The 21,794-nt window shown below is 44.0% G+C and overlaps 1 protein-coding gene across 1 annotated transcript in view; it reads left to right on the forward strand.

The window, feature by feature from the left end:
• Window positions 1-21,794, forward strand: part of CNTNAP5 (contactin associated protein family member 5) — a 490,877-nt gene that overhangs the window by 446,576 nt on the left and 22,507 nt on the right. Inside the window, exons 23-24 of the mRNA XM_075001278.1 lie at window positions 6,504-6,575; window positions 7,941-8,104. Coding sequence (XP_074857379.1) covers window positions 6,504-6,575; window positions 7,941-8,104 — 236 coding nt within the window. The remainder of the gene's footprint in view (window positions 1-6,503; window positions 6,576-7,940; window positions 8,105-21,794) is intronic.

Below are 21,794 nucleotides of genomic sequence, written 5' to 3' on the forward strand. Positions count from 1 at the left end.
AATAAACACGTTTGTTAGTCTTTAAGGTGCTGTAGGAGTGATTGTTTTTTGTAAAGCTAAGTCTCAAAGAGTGGTTCAAAACTCTAATTTCAGATATAACAGGGCAGGATTGAGCCTTTTATATTGCAATCAGGCCATTAACTAGATGTAATGCAATCTTAAGGTGAGATAAACACTCAGATATCAGCTAATGTAGAGTCATGGTGAAAGTTCATTCTTATTCCACCCTTATAATATTGTCACCCTTTTATCATGATACTGATGTCTAATAAAATCTCACATTCAGACATTTGTCTACACTAGCCCAAAACTTCGAAATGGCCATGCAGGTAGCCATTTTGAAGTTACTAATGAAGCGCTCAAATACATATTCAGCGCCTCATTAGAATGTTGGCAGCCGCAGCACTTTGAAATTGACGCGGTTCGCCAGGGCTCCTTTTTGAAAGGACCCCGGAAACTTCGAAATCTCCTTATTCCTAACACCAGATAGGAATAAGGGGATTTTGAAGTTGCCAGGGTCCTTTTGAAAAGGAGCCCCGTCTGGATGAGCCACGCGGCGGCGAGCCGCATCAATTTCGAAGTGCTGCGGCTGCTGGAATTCTAATAAGGCGCTGAATATGTATTTCAGCGCTTCATTAGTAAACTTTGAAGTGGCCATTTGCATGGCCATTTCAAAGTTTTGGGCTAGTGTAGACACGGCCTCAAAGTGGACTTGTTTTGTGGATGTCATTGAGCCCAAAATACAGACACGTCTGAAAACTAATTGTGAGTAATGTTTGTATAAGAACTTCCCTTTTGTATTCCATTATAGTATAAATTAATATATCTCATGAAACCTAGACCATTTTTTAAGAAAGGCAGAGTTAAGTCTTAATCTTTGAATTTACTGTGCATTTTTCATTTCTCATTTTGCATCTCTGCATGTTTGAGAACTAAACAAACAAACTTCAAAGACTGCTGAATATGCGTCTCAATTTTCTAACCTACTGATCGAGCAAAAATACCTCCCTGAAAATCTTGCTGTATGAAAAAGCTTTCAGTTCTCATAGCTTGAGAACTATCAAAGCATTTTCTTTCAAACTTGGAATGTTTATTAGATCTTCATAAAAGTTTCTGAGCAAAGTAGTTTGGAACAAAATCCACTCAGCCATGGTTGATTTATCCAGGCACAATATTTCTGATTGGTACGTCTGAGGGAAACAGAGATGAAAACAGGAAGTTCAAGAGAGGATGAAGTAAATGGGCCACTTTATTGCCAATACTCATTCCTTACCTCAGACCCACAAGAAATCAGTCTGAGTGAGCAATGATTTGGCACTAGTTGCACTGTTTTATCTATTTTAGTATATAAATACACACATTTATCACTACTTCCATAACACCTTTGTTTGTAAGGTTAATTTACATACAAAGACTATTAATAGGCAGGTGATGAATACTCTTTTACCCACTTCTGTTTACAGGATTTTTCGTTAGATCAGCACTTTTCTGCATTACATACTTCCCAAATCAGTAGGTTGCAGACAGTACAGAGAATGTGACCCTGAAAGTATTCTTACAGAGTGAGAGCTGAACAAGAGTATACAAAGCAATATAGATAACACAGGATGCATTTGTTAAGTTAGGGGCTTCAAGTTACTGTTTTGGTACAGCAGCATGCTCATCTGCTTGCCCAGGCCTTAAGCAAGAAAAAAAACACGTGTATAGATAAGCACAGATAAAGCCTGTCCTGGCCAGGAAGCCTGGCCCCATTGTATTGCTTTCCCAGAACCCTATTAATTCTTACATATCCCAACAATAATAGTCTGTAATACTCCGTAAATCAGTGTTTCTTATGTTGTAACACATGTACCAGTTGCCCCCCAATGCCATATTCATGGCACCCTGATATTTTACTCAACCCATATATTTGCAGTATACTAAAATGCTGAAATTATCACAGTAGAATCTCTGTTATTCAGTATGTTGAGAGAAGGGTCAGCACTGGTAATTCTAATATTCTGGTTAACAGAGAGTTATGCTTTTACCAATGGAATACTAATTTTTGAAGAATTAGAATATAATAAAATGCATAAAGTATAAAATAGTATAGGTGCGCTCACCAATCCAATAATCATACTGTATTCAGACTGGTTGGTCTTTTGGCTTACACATAGATATATATAGCACTTAGCTAAATACAGGTAAAGTTTTCTGTGCTGTAGGTTATATTATGACACTGCATATCCCTGTGGGCAAGCGCATGGCATACACCCAGACCACTAAAAATACACTTACCACTAAAATTATACTGAACATAATTTAAATCTTTCTTTGATGATTCGGAAGGCACCTGAGGAGGTTACAAGGTCACCATTACCAACATCAGTTATCATTAAGATGTAGAAGGTATAGGAGGTTGGGTTGAATCTGCAGTGACCCTATGGCACACTCTGGAGGCTGCTTTTTTGAATAAATCCCTGATTATTGTCTTGGTTACTGATCTTCTGTATCTTTTGCATAAAAGCAGAGTACTGAATGTGTAATTGAATAACTCTGTTTCGGGCAATGTACTAGTCCTAAACTGTTTGTTACCCACTCTACTGGCAACTAGATTAAAGATTTGTATTGGGAGAAATCAGAAATCCCAGTTACTTGAGTTTTCCAGTTAATTAGGTGCTGGATAACAGTTTACACTGTTTATGAAAAATGTTCTCCGAAGATATTTTTATTGGTCCTTGTTCTAGTTTGAGGGTTTGATCCACAGCTGCCATATTATACCAGAGAAGGATCTGGACCTTGTGTAAAAACGATACATCCCAAATACTTTTCATACATCAGATACTGCATCAAAACATTTTGCTTGTGGAAGTCATGTGAGACTTTGCATGTCGCCATTTCACTGAGGCTCAACTTTGGTATCAGTTGTCTTCATGCCATAATCTCAAAGGATGTCGCTAAAAGGGAAAGGATGTCCTACTAAAATCTTATATGAGAAATGGTGTTTTTTTCCCTCCTTGCCATGGGAAGGTTCTGCTGTGACTTGATATCTGCTTCTCTGCAACAAACGCTTCACTGCCCTGTATCCTGACTTTATTTCTTGGGCAAAACAAAATTTTCATAACCTTTAAGATCTGTTGACCTACCTTCTGATTAAATCCCAGAAAGAAACTCTAAAGTTAGCTTTTACAAAACCCAAAACAAGGGTTGGGGATTTAAAGTCTTTGATCAAAAATTACTTGAAGCTAAAGACTCATAAATAGTATTCATGGCCAACATTTTACACAATGGACACATGGACACATGGACAAAAATCTCAGCTACTCTTTAGCTACTCAGCTATTTCATGGAGTCCCAGCAAGAGGCATGAGATACCCATCAGAAGTCTGTGTCCAAGCCACTAAGGCAGATCTTCCGAGGATGTAACTCGTCATAGCTTTGTTGACTCTATGTCTTCAATGGAGCAATGATAAATTACACCATCTAAGGATCTGTTTCATGGGCTATGTCTACACAGTGGGCACTATTTCGGGATACAGTGGTATCCTAAAATAGCCACCCGTGTCTATGCAATACACTTGTCTTGTACTGGTTTTCAAGGTAACAGACATGCTATTCTCGCATCCCTGTAAACCTCATTGCATGAGGAGTACAGAGATACCCCAAAGCAGGGCTTTATTTCAGCATGTGGCACCGTTAAGACAGCGACATTCTGAACTAGCCCCTTTTGATATCTACTCAAAATAAGCTACACAATTTGCATAGCTTATTTTGAGGTCGGGGACTGTCTAGACACAGCCATGGTGTGCAAAATTTGCTATCGCTTACTCATGTATAAACTAAGCTTTTCTGGTGTAGAATGAGCTGGCATTTTTCAAGAGCTGCTCCTGCATGAGCAATGATTTCCTAAGTTACCCAATTGCCATGCCCTGGAAAAAAAGCACTTGCAAAAGTACTGCAGTGGTCCCAGTTGAGGAGCCCACATTCTGCAGAGGTGACACCTTACACAATCCTCGCTGGTGAACATTGATGTATGTCCAGCAGCCCCACTGACTTCAATCTCACTTCTGTGATTTCATCTGCTCTGAAAATCACGGATCTGCAAATATGCAGTAGCTACATCCACCCAGCTCCCACACAGGTTGTTTCTAGGCATCTGTTTACAATAAGGAAAATGCTTTGATTTGTAAAGTACTTCTCAGACCTCAGCATCTATTGGGCCAGATTCTCTGTGACCTGTACTTTGCGAGCGAAATTGAGTGTAAATGACGTTCATCAGCACTCAGTTTGCTCTAGTGTAAATTAGTACCCCAGAGATGGTGGGCTAAGGAGAATTAGGGTGTTTGTAAATACATTGAGCTCATAACCAAACTGCATATAGAGGAAAAGTCAGTCCCTTCCAAGGAATAAATAGGCTTGTTTGTCTAAAGGAAAACATCCCACTTAACAAGGAGGTGCTGAAAGACTACTGAGTCAGCAGAAAAGCAAGAATGTGCAATAACATGAGGCAGTGCAGCATTTTGCATTTCTTTCAAAGGCCTCCATTGCTTGCTTTTGAAATGACCAGCCTGGCAATGCCATAAAATCTGTTCCTGAGACTGTCAGAGCTAGCTCCTAATACAGGGTTATAATGAAATGGCAGGTAAAGAGGAAAGAACAGCAGCTTTGTATTACTACAGACAAACATCAAAAAAAGTCATTCTGTTAATGACTTAAGAGTTTGCATCTTTTTGAAGAAGAATTTTCACTCTGCTTTGGAAAGAGAGACTGATGGACTCTCTTTCATATTCAAATTCGACACAATAACATGTAGTTTGAACCGGGATGCAAATTTTCTGGGACACTATGGCCGTGTCTACACGTGCCCCAAACTTCGAAATGGCCATGCAAATGGCCATTTCGAAGTTTACTAATGAAGCGCTGAAATGCATATTCAGCGCTTCATTAGCATGCGGGCGGCAGCAGCGCTTCGAAATTGACGCGCCTCCTTTTCGAAAGGGCCCCGCCTATTTCGAAGTCCCCTTATTCCCATGAGCTAATGGGAATAAGGGGACTTCGAAGTAGGTAGCTTCCTTTCGAAAAGGAGCCCCGTCTGGACGCGCCGCGCAGCGGCAAGGCGCGTCAATTTCGAAGCGCTGCTGCCGCCCGCATGCTAATGAAGCGCTGAAATTAGTAAACTTCGAAATGGCCATTTGCGTGACCATTTCGAAGTTTGGGGCATGTGTAGACACGGCCTATAGGGGCTCTTTTGCATACTTGGCTTCATCTAATTCTTGACTCCCCCCCACCCCCACCCCCTGCTCTCTGATTTCCTCACCTTGATAATTTTTTTCTGATTTGTCAACCTTGATTACTGTTTTTGGTTCTCTGTGCCTTAAATATTGAGTCTGTTCTGGCAGGGCTATGGTCTGAAGAAGTGGGTCTGTCCCACAAAAGCTCACCTAATAAGTTATTTTGTTAGTCTTTAAAGTGCTACTTGACTGCTTTTTTGTTTCAAAAAAAGGAAAGGGTGAGCTGACATGAAAGCCCTCCTCTGAGGATACAGACAGGCTGCAGGGTTCAGACACAGCTAGAGAAAGATCTGGGGCATGCAGGGTGTAATTTGTCATGGTTTCATTGGCTTTCACTGAGGTTTTGGCCCATAATCTGGATTAGAATTCCCAAAGTACAAGGTGTTTAGTTTGGCAGAGATATGGCAGAGGATCTGTGAGTTCCCACCCTTTACGGGTGTTAGTATACATGAGTTTGGTCCTCATACGTATCCCATTAGAAGCCTCCAAACACTTTAGTGTCCATGGTGAAGAGCGACGCTTGCTGTGCAGCAAAAATCACTGGGCAGACCCTTCTCACAGTAGTTAGGAAGTCTGGTTCCCAAGGTGCAGAGCAGCCACCAAGGGGAGAAGTGTGCAAATCCAGGATGGGAATGCATGTGGGAACACAAACCAGAAAGGACCTGTAGGTTTTGAAAGCAGAAGATCGCACAGGTTCAATTTGCAGGGCATCCCACTAACATTTGCCCTTGGAACGGCACCTCTGGACTCCCGTCACTGTTCTGCCCTAAAAAGGGAGACCTCTTCCAACTCACCATGCCCCTGCCTCTCCAACACTGTTTCTCTCAACCAGATTGAACCTGATTGTTCATCCTTTATTAGTCCCATCTTTTTCCAGATGCTTCCTTCTTGTCTCTTTGGCATTGTACCATTGCTCAGTCTGACAGAAGCTCCCATTGGGTTATCTGGATCACATGCCCCCTTATCATTCTCAGCAGATGCACTGTGGTAGAATTTTAGGGTTTTGGTTTTCTCCGTTTTTTTCTTGCATGCCTGTCTTGCATGGTTTGGGGTATAGTCCTTTGATTATCATTTAGTTTTTTTAAGAGGGCTCTTCACTGATCAAAATCTCTAATCCCAAAACTACATATTTTGAGGATAATAAGGATAGGTGACATCATTCCAAGTGCTGAAGCAAGCTCATCATGTTGCTGGTGATACACAACAAGCTGTTTTGTATTTAATTAACTGCAGATCCATATGGGAAGAAAGATGAGCGGGAGCCCCTCACCAATGCAATCAGAAGTGACTCAGCTGTCATTGGAGGTAACACTTTTTTGCTTTTCCTTGTGAATGATGCAATCAGAAAGTATGTCCCACCCAAAACCAAGTTCACGGGCTAGTTCCAGCGAAAAGCTCAGCAGCACCCATCCCTCATTTTCTGCTCTTCTCTAAGGGTATGTCTGCGTTATACCAGGGACCGATGCTTCAGAGATTGATCCACTATTGATTTATCTTATCTGCTGCTTTTGATTGATAGCTACCGTCTGTGGGTCATAGTCACACAAGGTTTACCCAACATAATTTAAGAGAGCCCCCAATTATGAAAGTTTGTCAGAAGGGGAAGATGTGGCACCATGAAGGAAGAGAATTTTCCAAAGTACTTAATACTAGCCTGCCCTTGCTTGCACTGAACTCAACAATTGACTTCAGACAAGCAGAGTAAGGCCAAGGTTGAGCACTTTTGAGAATCCCACCAACATGGATGTGTCCTCCCTCATGCAGGATAGAAAGCTCTAGTGCTACCATCTGGGGGTATGTCTACATAGTTGCTAGGGACCCGTGGCTGGCCTGTGCCAGTCGACTCAGGTACATGGGGGTCATTCATTGCAGTGCAGTCCTCCAAGCTGAGCCTGGAGCCAAGGCTCTAGGACCCTGCAAGATGGGATGTTCCAGAGCTCTGATCACAGAAATCTACTCAGCAATCAAACAACCCCATCATCCTGAGTTGACTAGCATTGACCAGCCCTGGATTTTTCTTTGCTGTGTAGCCATCACAGGCCTGGGAAGAAGAGATGTTTGGGGAGCTGCAGCACCCCAAGGTTTTCTGCCAGGTGTCCCAGACCCTACCCCTGGCAACCAAGAGTCCCAGCAACTGGTTTCATGTCCCTGTTGTTCAGATTCCAAGACCTGGGGCCCCAGCTGCAGCCTGAATACTCTGTTGCTTGTCTGGGGTCCTGATTGTCTACCAGCTATGAGCGCTCTGCTTGTAGCCTCAAGGTCACAGTGGCCTGACCTGCACGCAGAGTCCCAGCAGCTAACCTCATTGCTACCAGGGGTTCCACTGCCAGTCATAGGACCCATCTTGGCTGCCAGCCCATGGTCCCAGCTGCCCTCCCTGCATGTCGAGTCCTGGCCATTGGCCCCATATGCAGGGTTCTTGCTGCCGGACCCAGCTCTAGGGGTTTGTGAGGGGCATAGACAGAAGAAGAAGGGGGATGCAACTCAGCACCCTTGCTCCAACAACTGTTTCAGCACCACACGCTGAGAGGCTTGGGTAGAGCTCAGAGCTCAGTCTGTGTTGCATTGTCCTGCCACGTCTACTAAGCAGTCTTCCCTGGCAAAAAAAAAAAAATATTTAATTGCCTCTCTTTCCCATGCCTGTTCTCACCTTCCCCTCATTTTCCCCAGGTGTAATAGCAGTTGTAATATTCATCATCCTTTGTGTCGTGGCCATCATGAGCAGATTCCTCTACCAGCACAAACAGACTCATCGAAGCAGCCAGACAAAGGAGAAAGACTACCCAGAAAACCTCGGCAGTTCCTTTAAAACTGACATTGACTTACAGAACACAGTGAGTGAGTGCAAACGGGAATATTTCATCTAATGGACTGTGAGGTTCCTTCTTACTCTCCTCCCCACCTCTCAGCTTTTTCTTTTTTTTTTCCTTTTCTTACTCATTCATTTGCAAGCTTTTAATCTTTTGGAAGGAGACCGCCCTTCACAGCTGAGACTGGCGGCCACTACAATGCCTCATTCCCTTTATAAAAGGCTGCCACAGTTACATCGGCATTTCAAGAGATCTGCTCTTCTACTCCGGACAAATAAGTTTGAGCACTTGCATGGTTGCCTGTTAAGTTCCATGATTTCTCATGTTTTATGTTGTTTTCCGGAGCCATTTATCTCAGCACTCGTAATCTGATCTATATAAACTAGAGGTAAAGTATTGTTGCTAAAAAAGTAGCATCACAGCTTTTGGAGCAGGTTAGCAGGAAAGAATGAGTCAAAAATATCTGGATTATTATAAGCTGCATTTACACTCAGCATAAAGAAGCAGCCAGATCCTCAGTTGATGTAGTTTGCCATCAAACTGTTGACTTCAATGAACTTACAACAGTTTTCACCAGCTGAGAATCTGGTAAAAAGTTACAATTATTTTCTCTCTCCTTAGGTTCCTTCCCCCATCCTGCTGTCCTTTTACTGTAACTTTTAGGCTTACCAATATTTTTTTATAAAAATACAGGAATACTGATAACAGCATTGGACAAAATCCGTACCAGTGCACCTTGTATACCTCCGTCTCGTAAGTCTGGCTATTTAGAACCAACATACTGTAGCATAATTCTAGATGAAGCATGGAATATAGTACCTTGAGTCTTAAAGGGTTTTAGGAGGCTTCTAGGACTTAGATACTCTGTACCTTTCTCTGATGATTTGTCCGAAACATTAGACTTGCAGCATATACATGCTAACATCGAATAGAGAATGATTCATGTGCTGAGGTCAAACACTTAAAGCACTTGTGGCCAGTTAAAAGCAAACTAAAGAAGACGAACCAACCCCACCATAATCATGAGATCAAACATCTGATGATTCACATAAAAAAGCCAAAAATGTTACTTAATTGCTTTAAAAAACTGCTTGAACAAAGTGGCAGTGCTTCCTGTTATTAGAACCCTAAGGAAAAGGTGGCTTTTAAACCATTTAAAAAGATGGAGTGGGTAAGTTTAATATTAGCTTTTATTGGATGAACTGCTGTTAGTGAAAGAGACACACCTTTGAAATCACACAGAGCTCTTTTTCAGTCTAAGCTCTGAAACTTGTCTCTCTCACCAGAAGAAGTTGGTCCAATAAAAGATATTACCTCCCCCTGGTCTTTCTAATAACCTGGGACTAACATGATCACGATAAAAGTCAAATTCATTTGCAAAGAGAAAATCTTCAGGGAGCATGCACTAAGTTCTGGATTCTTAATTTTATTTTTCCCCTTTCTCCAATGGTTTTTTGGTCTCTCCTGTTTGGGGACATGGTCTAGCAAAAACAGTAGGGACTCTGATTCCATTTACACAGTTCAGAAAGAAAGAACAGAGGTGGCTGATTTTATTTTCACTCCAAAATACGGCAAAGGAAAAAAATGCTACATCCCACAATGAGGATTTTCAGCCGAGTGTAAACTTGCGTGCTAGTCTTATCCCCAATGCTACATGAGCCCTGATAGTGTGTTTTCATGCAACTTGGGGCCTGCCCTAAGAATCTTTATACTCCAAGGATCTGAGCCAATATTCCATTGATTTCAGTGGGCTTTGATTCAGGACCCTGGACCCATATGGAGTTCCAGAGGCATACCTACATGCTCACAAAGCTTTGCACTACCAGATCGTGCTGCAGGAAAGGGAACAATAGACAGCAGTACAGCTACAGAAAATCCCAGGTGGCCAGGGCATGGATGACCATTCAGAAAGGTCTCAGTGCGTGAACCTAGAATGCGCAAACCTGCTCTTTTGCAGCTGACCCCAATTCCTACAGTAAACCCTGGAAATGTGCGCTTTCCAGTTGTGCTTAACTCACTCCCCCTCACCCTGGCTCAACCCCACCGGCTCTGCTTGACCCTGGCTCAGCCCCCCACCCCAGCTCCACTCACCACCCGCACATAGCCCTGTCTCACCCCCACCCCCTCTGGCTCTAGCTCACCACCCTTCAGGTGTGATTCCGGCAGAACCTCCCCAACCTCGGCTCAAGCCCCCTGCCGGCTCACTCCCCACCCCGGGTTCTGGCTTCAGCTCACCACCCCCTCATTTGGCTCTAGTACACCCCCACCTCCACCCCCTGCACTGGTTTAAGCCCCGCATGCACAGCTCCAGTTCCAGCCACTGACCCTGGTTGAAACCCCTTGCATGTGGCCCTGGTTCCATCCTCCCACCCCGGTTTAATCCCCCCCCACACACAGCTCCAGTTCAACCCCCCTGCAGGCTCACCACCTGTGCCTGGCTCTGGTTCCAGCTCACCACCTCTCATGCACAGCTCTGGCTCAACTCCAACCCTCGCTCCTCCCGCGGCCCTAACCTACTGCCAGGCTTAACCCCCCCCAACTTCCCCACCCCACCCCAGGACACACCTTTCTGCTGCTTCCCTGGCTGCAGAACATGTGTTCCCCTGGGGAAAAAGCCAGCCCCACTTACGCGAAATCCGGGTTACGCGAGGGCGCATGGAATGGAACCCTCGCGTACTCTGAGACCTGACTGTATAGCCAGAACAATTCCATCCATAGGACAGCTGGGGGTGGTTGCCCCATCCCCTGATTGTTTGGGGACCCTGCAGCAGCTGCCTCAACCATCCTATGGATGGGTTCCTGGGCGGTCCTGGGATCCTGGTGCAAGGAGGCAGCAAGGGTTCTCCCACCCATACACTGTGGCAGCAGAAGCCGGACCGAACTGGAAGCCTACTTTGCTCCACCCTGCTCCTGCCGCCCTCTCCCAGCCTTCTGCACTCAGCTTCACCACAGCAGCTGGAAGCAGTGTGCCTCAACTCCAGGCCACTCCACTTCTCTGCTGTGGAGAAGCAGAGTGCAGAGGGCTGGGAGAGGCCAGCAGGGCAGAGTGAGCTACCAGGACGCTTTAGCTCCAGCCGCCATCATAAGTCCAGGAAGCTGAGGTTTGCCCAGCCCCTGCTGCTGCCCCATGCCAGGTTCTCGGGTAATCCCCCTGCTCTTGTTACTCGAGGGAGAGGCAAGAAGGGGTGGGGCTAGGTCAGAGCAGGGGCAGGACTTGGGCAAAGGTGGAGTGGGGGCTTAATGAGGATGGAGCAGAGGTGGGGCGGGGCCTGGGGTGGAAGCGGGGCTTGGGCACTGTGGGGGAGCTGGACCTGCAGAGCAGAAGTGAGGAGGGGTTTACATAAATGTAGGAAGCAGTTGCATTAACGGTTGCAAGTAACAGTTGATGGGGCTGCAGAAAATAGATTTGGAGAAGGAATATGAGACAACCCAGGCTTGGTACTCAGCCCCCTCCTTACATTACACTACGACTATCTTTGGCCAACACAACCATTATTAGACTGGCCAGTCTTCTTTATGGGACATGTTTCAACTTAAACGCACGGCTGGTGCTGCTTCTCCCAGCTCTTGTCTGCGAGCAGCCACTGTGGCTCACGTGTGGTGTTTGGTTACGTGAGGGCCTTTGCAGGCCAGGACTCATCATGATGGACTCATTAACAGGGAGAGGGTGAAAGATGCAGAGCAGAATGCACCTAATGAGCTCCTCAGGAAGCAGTTTCTGCCGTACAGAAAGCTGCTCTGCTTTGCATACTACAATGGAGGGGGGCGCGGAAACATACATGCATAGGAACAAGTGTTCATTTCCCTCTTCCTCTGGACTACAGGTCCAAATTATCTCATTTCAATCCCTTTCACAAAGAAGGTGCTATTAATTCTCCAAAGCATGTGTTTCCTTTAAGAAAAAAATGGGGATGGGGGGACGGATCAAAATCCATGTTTTATTCAGATTCCCCCTCACCCACACACCATTACTGTGCCATGTATTTTTCCCCTGGTCAGCATAGCAGATTATAAATCATCCTTGTGCACAGCTAAATATTCTTTTCTTGATATAAAAGTCACTGGAAGGTAGAGCAAGTCTAGCCCCAAGCAAATGCAGAAATTAAATCAGTAGGAAGGGAAGGGGTGAGCAATAAAATAGCAACCTCTCATTATTTGTGTCCCTCAGAGGACAAGAATGTTTCATGCAGTCTTTGAATCCGAGCCTTCAGGTTCTTCACTGGGAGGATGGCCTTGGTGGTGATTGAAGGCACGAGTGAATCAAAATAGATGTTTTCCTCTTTCTCTCTCTCTCTCTCTCTCTCTCTCTCTCTCTCTCTCTCTCTCTCACACACACACACACACACACACACACACACACACACACACACACACACACACACAGAGAGCCCCTATCTCTTGGTTCCTCCTTCTGAGCATGTGAGAATAGGTTTGGCCCACCTCCAAAAGCATGACAGGTTGACCAAAGAGGAGCTGCAACCATGGTGTCCAAGAAATGTGCTTATCCCTGCTGCACCTCCATCACCGTAAACCACAGAGCCACCTGTGTATAGCAAAACTACCCCTGCCTCAGCACACCATCAAAACAGCCACACTGGATCACAACCAAACCTTCATCAAGCCCCATAGCCTGTCTCCTGACAGTGGCTAATGCAGGATACTTGACAAGGAATAAAAAGAACAGGCTGAGTAGCAGTGCATCGCCACCATAGCAGCCAGTAAGAGGTTTGTGTTTGGAGCACTGTTGATAGAGCACTACAAAGGTCTGGTGGTGCATGTGTAAATGGTGTGGGTGTGAGTATTCGCACACAAATGTATAATCCTCAAACCAGCCAACCACTTCAGCACATATTGCAGTTTAAGTATGCAGATGGTTTTGTTAATTCCAAGATTACTCAAATGCGTCGAGTATCGCATGCCGGCCGTAGCTACACTTGGCCAAAATTTTGAAAGGGCCATGCTAGTGGCCAAATTGGAGAATACCAATGAGGTGTTGGAATGAATATTAGCATGCTGCTGGCTGCTGCACTTTGAAAGTGCCGCGTTTCGATAGTGCATGGCTTGTCCACACAGGGATCCTTTTCGAAAGGACCCCACGAACATTGAGATCCCCTTATCAGCTGATAGGAATCAGGGATTTCAACGTTTGTGGGGGCCTTTCAAAAAGGGCCCTGTGTAGATGAGTTACAGGCAATCGAAACACGGCACTTTTGAAGTGCCGTGGCCAGCAGAATGCAAATGAGGTGCTGTTCATTTCAATGCCTCATTAATATTCTCCAATTTGGCTATTAGCATGGCCCTTTCGAAATTTTGGCCAAGTGTAGACGCAGCCTCCATGTTGCAAAAATGTATGCACATGGATTACTTCTTTCAATAAACAAATTATTTTTTTTAAATCTCCTTTATTAAAAGTCACACTACAGGGCAGATAGGTAAGTTTTTAGAAAAGTTTCAGGAAAATTCAGTTAAACTTGGGTTTGTGGTGTTTTGGGGGGACACATACAAGGAGAGATCCATCTGTCTGTACATACAGATGTATTGGACATAAACACAGTCTTTGAAGTCAATAAGAACCTGCTTAGACAAGTTAAATTTTGTATGCATGTTATATGCAAAAATATAAACTAGGCCATTATATTATTGCAAAAGAAATGAAGACCAACACATTACTATCCTAGAAACTGAAAACATGCTGCATCAACTGTAGAAAGCAAAATAGTCCAGTTAATTTTGCTGGGGTTGTATTGCCTTTTTTATATGATCATCATCTGTTTATTAATACGCTATCTAGAACTGGTCAAAAATAGAGAAACATTAATGTGAAAAAATCAATATTTCAGTGTAGTTGTCATTTTGTAGGATTCAGAACAGAGCCACATAATCACATTTTTTTCACTTCACCAAAATTGTTTTCTAAATCTTTTCATTTTAATATGTCACTTACCAAAAACCTAGTTTTCAGTTGGAAAACAAAACAAAAAAAAATGAAAACTAACTCCAACTATAGTGCAGGAGAGTTTATAAATAATTGTGATGCTGCTGAAATATTTCAAGAGTATCATTTCTTGAAACAATTCCTATCTGCTACTGTCCTCATCTTGCTTGTAGGGACTCAGTGATGAAACTGTGCACTGACTTCAGAAGGAACAGGATAGGAGTACCAGATCTGCCCTTAAGTGTACCAACTTTAAACAAGTTTCCCAACTTGGTTCTCCCCCTGGATTACTTTGCTGGACAAGGAGGTGGTCCGCTTGGCCTGCACTGTTACTTATATTTCTGCTAGTATAGCCACCCAGAGGGGGACTCAAACCTGGGTCTTCTAAAGCTTAATGCAGCAGCTTCTGCAGTTTGACCTGAAAGCCAGCTGGCTCTCTTAAGGCTTATTCTTTCCCTGTGTGAGTGGTCTAGGTGCCAGTACATGGACAGTGAATACTATCCATAGATGTGTGGATTATACTAGCTCTCTAAGAGCTATCAGGAATATTTGTTTGTGAGCAGGGAAATCACACTCCCAGCTGGTCCTGTAGACATAGCCTAAGAAACTAAGACCATGTCTACATCAGCAGCTTTTCCTGAGAAAACTGGGCTTTTGTTGGAAAAACCCTTGGAGTGTCAACAATTTGTCGACAAAACCCAGCACTTTCGCCAGCAGCATTATATCTCTCCCTATTCAGGTATAACATCTCTCTCGACAACGTTCTGTCAATGAAACAGCCTTGTAGATGCTCTGGGGTCCTTCTGTTGAGAGACAGGGCTTCTGGTTCATGGGGCAGCCCTGTTTGCTGAGCTTCTGATTCGACATTCTGTCGAGAGGGGACCAGGCAGTCTGGCTGTTTTCTGTTGACAGAGCAGATTGCTCTTTCCATCTGCTTTTGTGTGGAGACTTGATCTATCCCCAGAGGTCCTCTTGGGAGATCCTGTCTGACACTGACATGTTGACAAAGGCTTCCCGTGGAGAGCTCATCCGCCTATTTTCAAGTATTTTGGTCATGTCTTGAAAGCCTTACTCAACAGCCAGTTACCATCAATTTCAATGTCATGTGTATGCCACAGAGATACAAAAGGCAGGTTGCCACGTGACTTAGTTATAAAATCTCAGAGGTTCCTAAGTCCCTTTTCAGAAGTGACTTTGGTAGCCTTCAGATGCTTAAAGGTGCAAATAGGGCCCTAGGGGAATTAAATCAAATGAAATATGGCTCTTTAGAAGTCACCATACCCTTGATTTTCAGCTGGACTTTGGCTCCTATAATGCCACAGGGTCAAATCTTCAAAGGTATTTTATTTAGGCACCTAAGAAGTAGTATTAATAGACTTTTCAGAAGTACCTAAGCAGGTTTGGATGTCTAACTCCCATTTGAATTCAGTACAGATTAGGTACCAAAATTGCGTAGGTGCCTATAAAAAGCCCGTGAGCTCCTAAATACCATTGTAAATCTAATCCTTGTTCCCTTTGTAAAAATAGGACAACAGGCTACCAAGTCACCTAGGATCTTTTGAATTCATGGACTTCGAGGTCAGCAGGGTCCATTTTGACCTTCTGAGGTGACTTCCTCATTCATCCACTCCAGTAATATCTAGACCCCTAACCTACTTTACTTATTACAGTGAAGAAGCATCATTTTTTAAAAAAAGTGGAAATTTAAATTCCCCCTGCCCAATTTTAAACATTTTAGATGTTTTTGATCATTAATGTATAATCTGTTTCACACACATGCACCTGTGTTGGGTGAATACACCACTTGATACAATATGACTTGGCTGTCTAAGAGAGGCTGTGATTCTTTTCCTATTAAAGTCAATGTGAGTTTGGCCACTAATTATATTGGGCACTGGACTGGACCCTTACTTTATGGAAGCACTTAAAATTTGCCTTCATCGTGCTCCTTTTGCCTTCCCTTGTGGCATTTAAATACCTGTCGTATGGCCCAAAAGCTGCTCTCTCACCAAAGTGTATCTGCAGTTAAGTCCACTGAAATCAGCTGAATTACCCTAGATTTATGGTAGTATAAACAAGAACAGACTCTGACTCCCTTTTAATGCCACTAGCTTATTGCTGTCAAAAGGACACCAGTCGTTTCCTAGAATTGTCCACTGTGGATGGCATTACGCCTATTGATTTTAAGAGCTGTTATGTAGTAAAAGGCTTTCATAGGTTGAAAACGGTTATTCTTTTTGCAGAAGACAAATGATGCCCAAGGAAGCACACAAGCAAAAACTGAGCCTATGCTAGGCTGTAAAATGCTCGTGTTATTTGACAGCTTTCATGAAGTTTTGGAAGCCTGCCCATCACAGAAGGCAAACATGGGAGTTAAACTCCATTCAAACCTGTCCTAACATCCACCAGATTCAATGAGTGGACTTTTCATTGACTTTTTTAGGTGTTCTATCACATCCTCTATTCTTATTCCTTCTCCTAAAGCCAGATATTTCACAGCTACAAGGCTTAAACCAATTATGTTTTTAATTGAGTTCTAGGCGTTACTGCATTTTATTCAGCTAATGATAAGCACTTGATATCTCATGTGAACCCACAAGGCCCTGCTGTGTGTGTTTCCTTTGTGAAATTTTAAACAGTTTTCTCTGGGGAGCAGGGCATGTTCACAACCTCAACTATATTCTGTTGTCTGTTTTGAGCCACGCCTCTAGGACTTTGAAATACGCCAATGTATTGCTATTTATTTTTGTGATCTTTCGCACCAAGTTATTCTAAGGGGGCAGGGAAGCGAATGCGCTGGTGAACTATTGTAATTTGTAAGCTAGTCACTTGTCTTTTGTCCCGTTTCTGAGTCTACAAAGAGGCCACAAGCAGAGTAAAGGAAGGATTAAGGCATCACATTGTTTTGACACTAACCCACTCCATTCAGGATCTCTATCTTTATCTGGCACGTGGAGTAAATGGTTTGGTGGACAGGGAAAGACTCACAATTAGAGTCCAATATTCTAATGATGTGGATTTGTCATGGGCCATTGATGGGCTGTCTGCAGCAGAAGACGCTAAGAAAAAATAGTGGGGGCAGGTCTCAGCTGTTGGAAATCAGCATCATTCCAAGGACCTCAATGAAGCTCTGATGATTACACCAGCTGAGGAGCTGCTTCCATACCCCTCCCTCACCAACCAAATGAGCAGGCAGTCTAAACAGACACTGAATTACAATGGGAGATCCTAAGAATAGTCCCTGCAGCCAGTCTCACCTTTCCCCCAGACTGGGATGGTGATGGAAATTTACCATGGATGCGTCTACACTAGCCAGCTACTTCGAAGTAGCCAGCACAATGTCAAAATAGCACACGTCAGGTCTACACACGCCATGTGCTATTTCGATGTTGAAATCGACGTTAGGCGGCGAGACGTCAAAATCGCTATCCCTATCCGAAGATGGGAATAGCACCCTACTTCGATGTTCAACATCACAGTAGGGCATGTGTAGACAATCCGCGTCCCGCTACATCAAAATAGCGAGGTCCTCCATGGCTGCCATCAGCTGAGGAGTTGAGAGACGCTCTGTCCAGCCCCTGCAAGGCTCTGTGGTTGCCGTGTGCAGCAGCTCTTCGCCCAGGGCTTCTGGCTGCTGCTGCTGCTGCTGCTGCTGCTGGGGGTCCATGCTGTGTGCACGGGGTCTGCAACCAGTTGTTGGCTCTGTGGACCTCGTGCTGTGCAGGCCGAGTGTTTCTGGGAGGGGCTTTTTAAGGGAGCGGCTTGCTCTTGCCCCAGAAGGGCTAGTCCAGCCTGTGACCCCATCCACAGTCTTTGCTGGCCCCTTATTTAGATGGGGATGCTCTGCATTTCCTTCCTTTTGACATTCTCTGTCGCTACTTTGATGTTGAACGTTGACGGCACCAGCCCTGGAGGATGTGTAGACGATATGCGTCGAAGTAGCCTATTTCGATGTTTTTACTTCGAAATATGCTACTTTGATGTAGTGTACTAGCGTAGATGTAGCCCATATGTATCTGATGAAGTGGGTCTCTGCCCACGAAAGCTTATGCTCCAAAACATCTGTTAGTCTATAAGGTGCCTCGGGACTTCTTGTTGTTACCATATGATTGCAGCTGTTAATATGCCAATGGTAGCTGTTCCCGCAATGCTAGTCTTTGCCGTATGGGTGGCACTTAACCCAAAAGGACATCCATCTGAAAACTCTGACCACCATTACTCTGCATGGGAAAATCTGTACTCACCTTTGCATGCCAAATCTAAGCCCCTGTCTTCCTCTTGCATTGTTTAAGCAAAATATTTTCTCCCATGCTTTGTCATTGCTGCTGATATGGACTTCACCTGTCATGTAGGGAACTGGCTCTGTGTCTTTGGAGCTGACATGTAGAGGCAGCCAGTCCACAGCCCCTCGCAGAGCTTGTGAGACAGCAGGTCAATCATCAATCCACCATGACTCCATGAATATTTGGCCAGGAGAACAAGCAGGCTTGTTTCCAGGTGTCCCACCACAAACAATGGCCCGAGAGAATCTTGGAGTAAAATAGCCATATTGTCTGTCATGTCTAAATAAAACAGAAGGACCATACTTCATACTCACTTCCTGTCTTGAAACCTTTGGTGTGAAACACACTGGGAGAGATTCATTCCTTGTTGCAATCCCTCCCAGGGCCATTGAGTTCCATCAAGGATGAGTTTATCTCATAACATAGAAAGCCTCCCATCACCTGTAGCAAGACAGCCCTGATGTCTGTCAATTCAAGGTCCTCAAACCCAGTCAATGCTAGCTGTGGTCGGGGCACCCCTCGCCTTAGGGAACATTTACGAAAGTCACATGCCACTGGAGCCCTTGATGTGACTTGAAGCTGCCATTAGAACTCTGTGGGGGCTCATGGCCTGATCCAAACCACCTTGATAACTGTGCAGGCCCACCAGTGGGGTGGGGAGAAAGGGGTAATTGGCCTGGGGACTACTGATTCAAAAGCACCTGGGCTCCCGGCCAACATTACTGCATCAGGGGGCAGGGCAGTGCTAAGGTCTGAAAGGTCGGACACGGATTGGTCCAGGTGACACTGAGGGCCAGGTTCCCTGAGCCCTGCTTTTTACACCTGAGGCCACACCCCTTGCAGGAGTGGAACACCCCATCGCCCCAACATGCACACACACCTTGCCTATGGGACCAGCCATTCAGTCTACACCCCTGTAACTATGGGAGTCTTTGTGTTGACTTACCGAGTTTTGGATTAGGCCCTCACTGCACTGAGATGAATTACACTCTTATCAGTGATTCCCCACCTGCTCTTCGCAGACTCCAGAAGGGTATTGCAGGGAGGTCCATGAAAAAGAAAAGTTAAATACGAATAATAGAACATGAGTTTTAAATAAATTGCAAAATTATAATCAATTATTATTTTTAAATTCATGAAATATTTTCCAATAACTCTATTAATTGCTGTCCAAAAATCTATGCTGTGATTTTCTTTTTCATTTAATGACACATACGTAGCAATTAGAATTGTCTTTGCTGGGGGTCCACAAACATTTTGGGGTGATAGAGGGTCCCTGAATGGGTTGGGAAGAAATAGGGGGGTCCACACTACAGAAGATGTTGGGAACCACTGCTCTGTGTGAAAAACAAATCCACATAGTCAGCTAAACTCCTTCCTCAGGCAAGAAAAGCACCAGTCACCCCAGTGAAAGTCAATTGTATACAATGTAGAAGTAACCCAAATGGCCTTTTACAAATAAGGACATGTCCTCCTTTGTTTCACATTGCGCTACTCTAAAATCCTTTGAAATGCGGGTGGATTAAAAAGCAAGTCAAACGGGTAGCACAAGAGTCTCTCAGTTACAGTAAAAAAGCAAAATGGAGGGCTAGCTTTTCCTTCCACTGTCTGGTTTTCTGAAGGAAACCCCATGGGATGTTGCCTCAGTCCAAGTCAGTTTTGTAGACCATGTAACATGTCTTACTCCACTGTATGGGATTAAAAATCAAACAAAACAAAACAAAACAAAAAAAAAACAATTTAGCCTTAGCTGCTTTTGTTTTCTATGGTTACCGTTGTACAGAAGAAAATCAAGCTGTAAATAATGTATATTTAATAAAAAGAGCCTTTTGTATGATTTTGTGTGGAATACAAATGCCTCCTGCTGTGTTTTTCTTCACTAAATGGTCAGTTAAAATGTTAATCATGCGTAAGCTTATTTCCATTCGTTTACATCATTCTCTTTGAGACATGAAGCCGTGCCTGGATGCTAATAAAACATGAAACTCCTCCAACCTGGCTTTATCGATTTCAAAGATTGCTAAAAGTGCTGTCACAGGATATCTGATCACTGCTGCGCAGCCCTGACTGAGCCAATTAATGCTGCTCTGCAGCACCTGCCTCTGAAATGCAGGAGGGCAAATATGCCTGTTGGGTGAAAGCCATGGCTGGACACGTATGTTAGCTCTGATTACAAAGCACCCCTGGTGCTTCATGGTGATAGCTTCCCAGACACACTTTTCTTTCTGACTCATTGTATTCATGCTTTCTCTGTCTCACAATGGTATTTTAGGAACTGGACTGAGATTCAGTCACTCACCTAGAGCTGTAGCATTGGTACTTGTCCCTGTCTTGTTACTCCTCTTTTGGCATTCTAAGGGCATGTCTACACTACACACCAGATTGACGGGCAGCAGTTGATCTATCAGGGGTTGATTTATTGTGCCTGGTATAGCCATGATAAATCGACCACTGCATCCTCTCTTCTTGACTCTGGCACTCCAACAGAATGAGAAGTTTTAGTGTTGATGGCAGAGTGTCAGCTGTTGACCTACTGCAGTAAAGACACAACGGTAAAAAGATCTAAGTATGTGGACTGCAGTGACCTTATTCAGGTAGCTGAATTTATGTAATCTAGATCGAGGGCCCATGGTAGTGTAGACTGGGCCTTAGACTGTTAAATAAGGAATAGCATTGTGTGGTTTTTTTTCATGGATTTAACACATATTAAGCTGTTGGGGTCTTCTGAAATTTCCAACCTTTGATTCAGTAAATAGGCACTAGTAAATGCTAATGATAGTCACGGGTGATCTTCTAAAGCTTCATCCTCTGTTTTTGTGTTGGATAAGCATCCAAACTCTCCAGTTCCTACATGGCCGCTCCAGCATTTCATGAACTTTCCTTGTCTGGGCAACCAATAAATAAATAAATAAATAAATAAATAAAAGAAATGCCTGACTTCTTATAGCTATTTAATTCTACTTATTTATTTAATTGCCTCAGTTTCTACTTCTGGGAGGAGTCCCAGGACATGGATGCATTTGTACATGAATGGGATCTGAAAATTAAAAGGATTCAACCACCCAGAAGTTTCTGAAACTGTGGTGGCTTGAGGAAGACGTGAGGTACCTGAATAGAAAGAACATTCTCCAGTTTGGAGACCTTATCTCCAGTGGCAACCACTTATCCACGAGTATTATGTAGCTGTACAATCCCACCGGTAGAGATTTGCACCCAAGTCTTCTGACCAGGTGATACTTAGCCATAGCCACGTGTTCACATGTGGAGAAAGATGTAGCCAAAGCTAGCAGTGGGGAGTAGAGGAAGCCATGTTAAGCAAGCAGGGACTGTTATAATTATTTTCTTCGTTAAGGAAATATACCATATTGTTTCTTCTATGATATTCTTTATTTTGGAGATCAAAACCTCACTCTCCCCAAGCCAACCTTTCCATTGGTACATGTCTAAAAATCTGGCCCTTATTTCTTGCTTTCCCTTTTAGCCCTAAATAGGTTAT

Source organism: Carettochelys insculpta, chromosome 8 (genome assembly GCF_033958435.1).
Source record: "Carettochelys insculpta isolate YL-2023 chromosome 8, ASM3395843v1, whole genome shotgun sequence".
Lineage (NCBI taxonomy): Eukaryota > Metazoa > Chordata > Testudines > Carettochelyidae > Carettochelys > Carettochelys insculpta.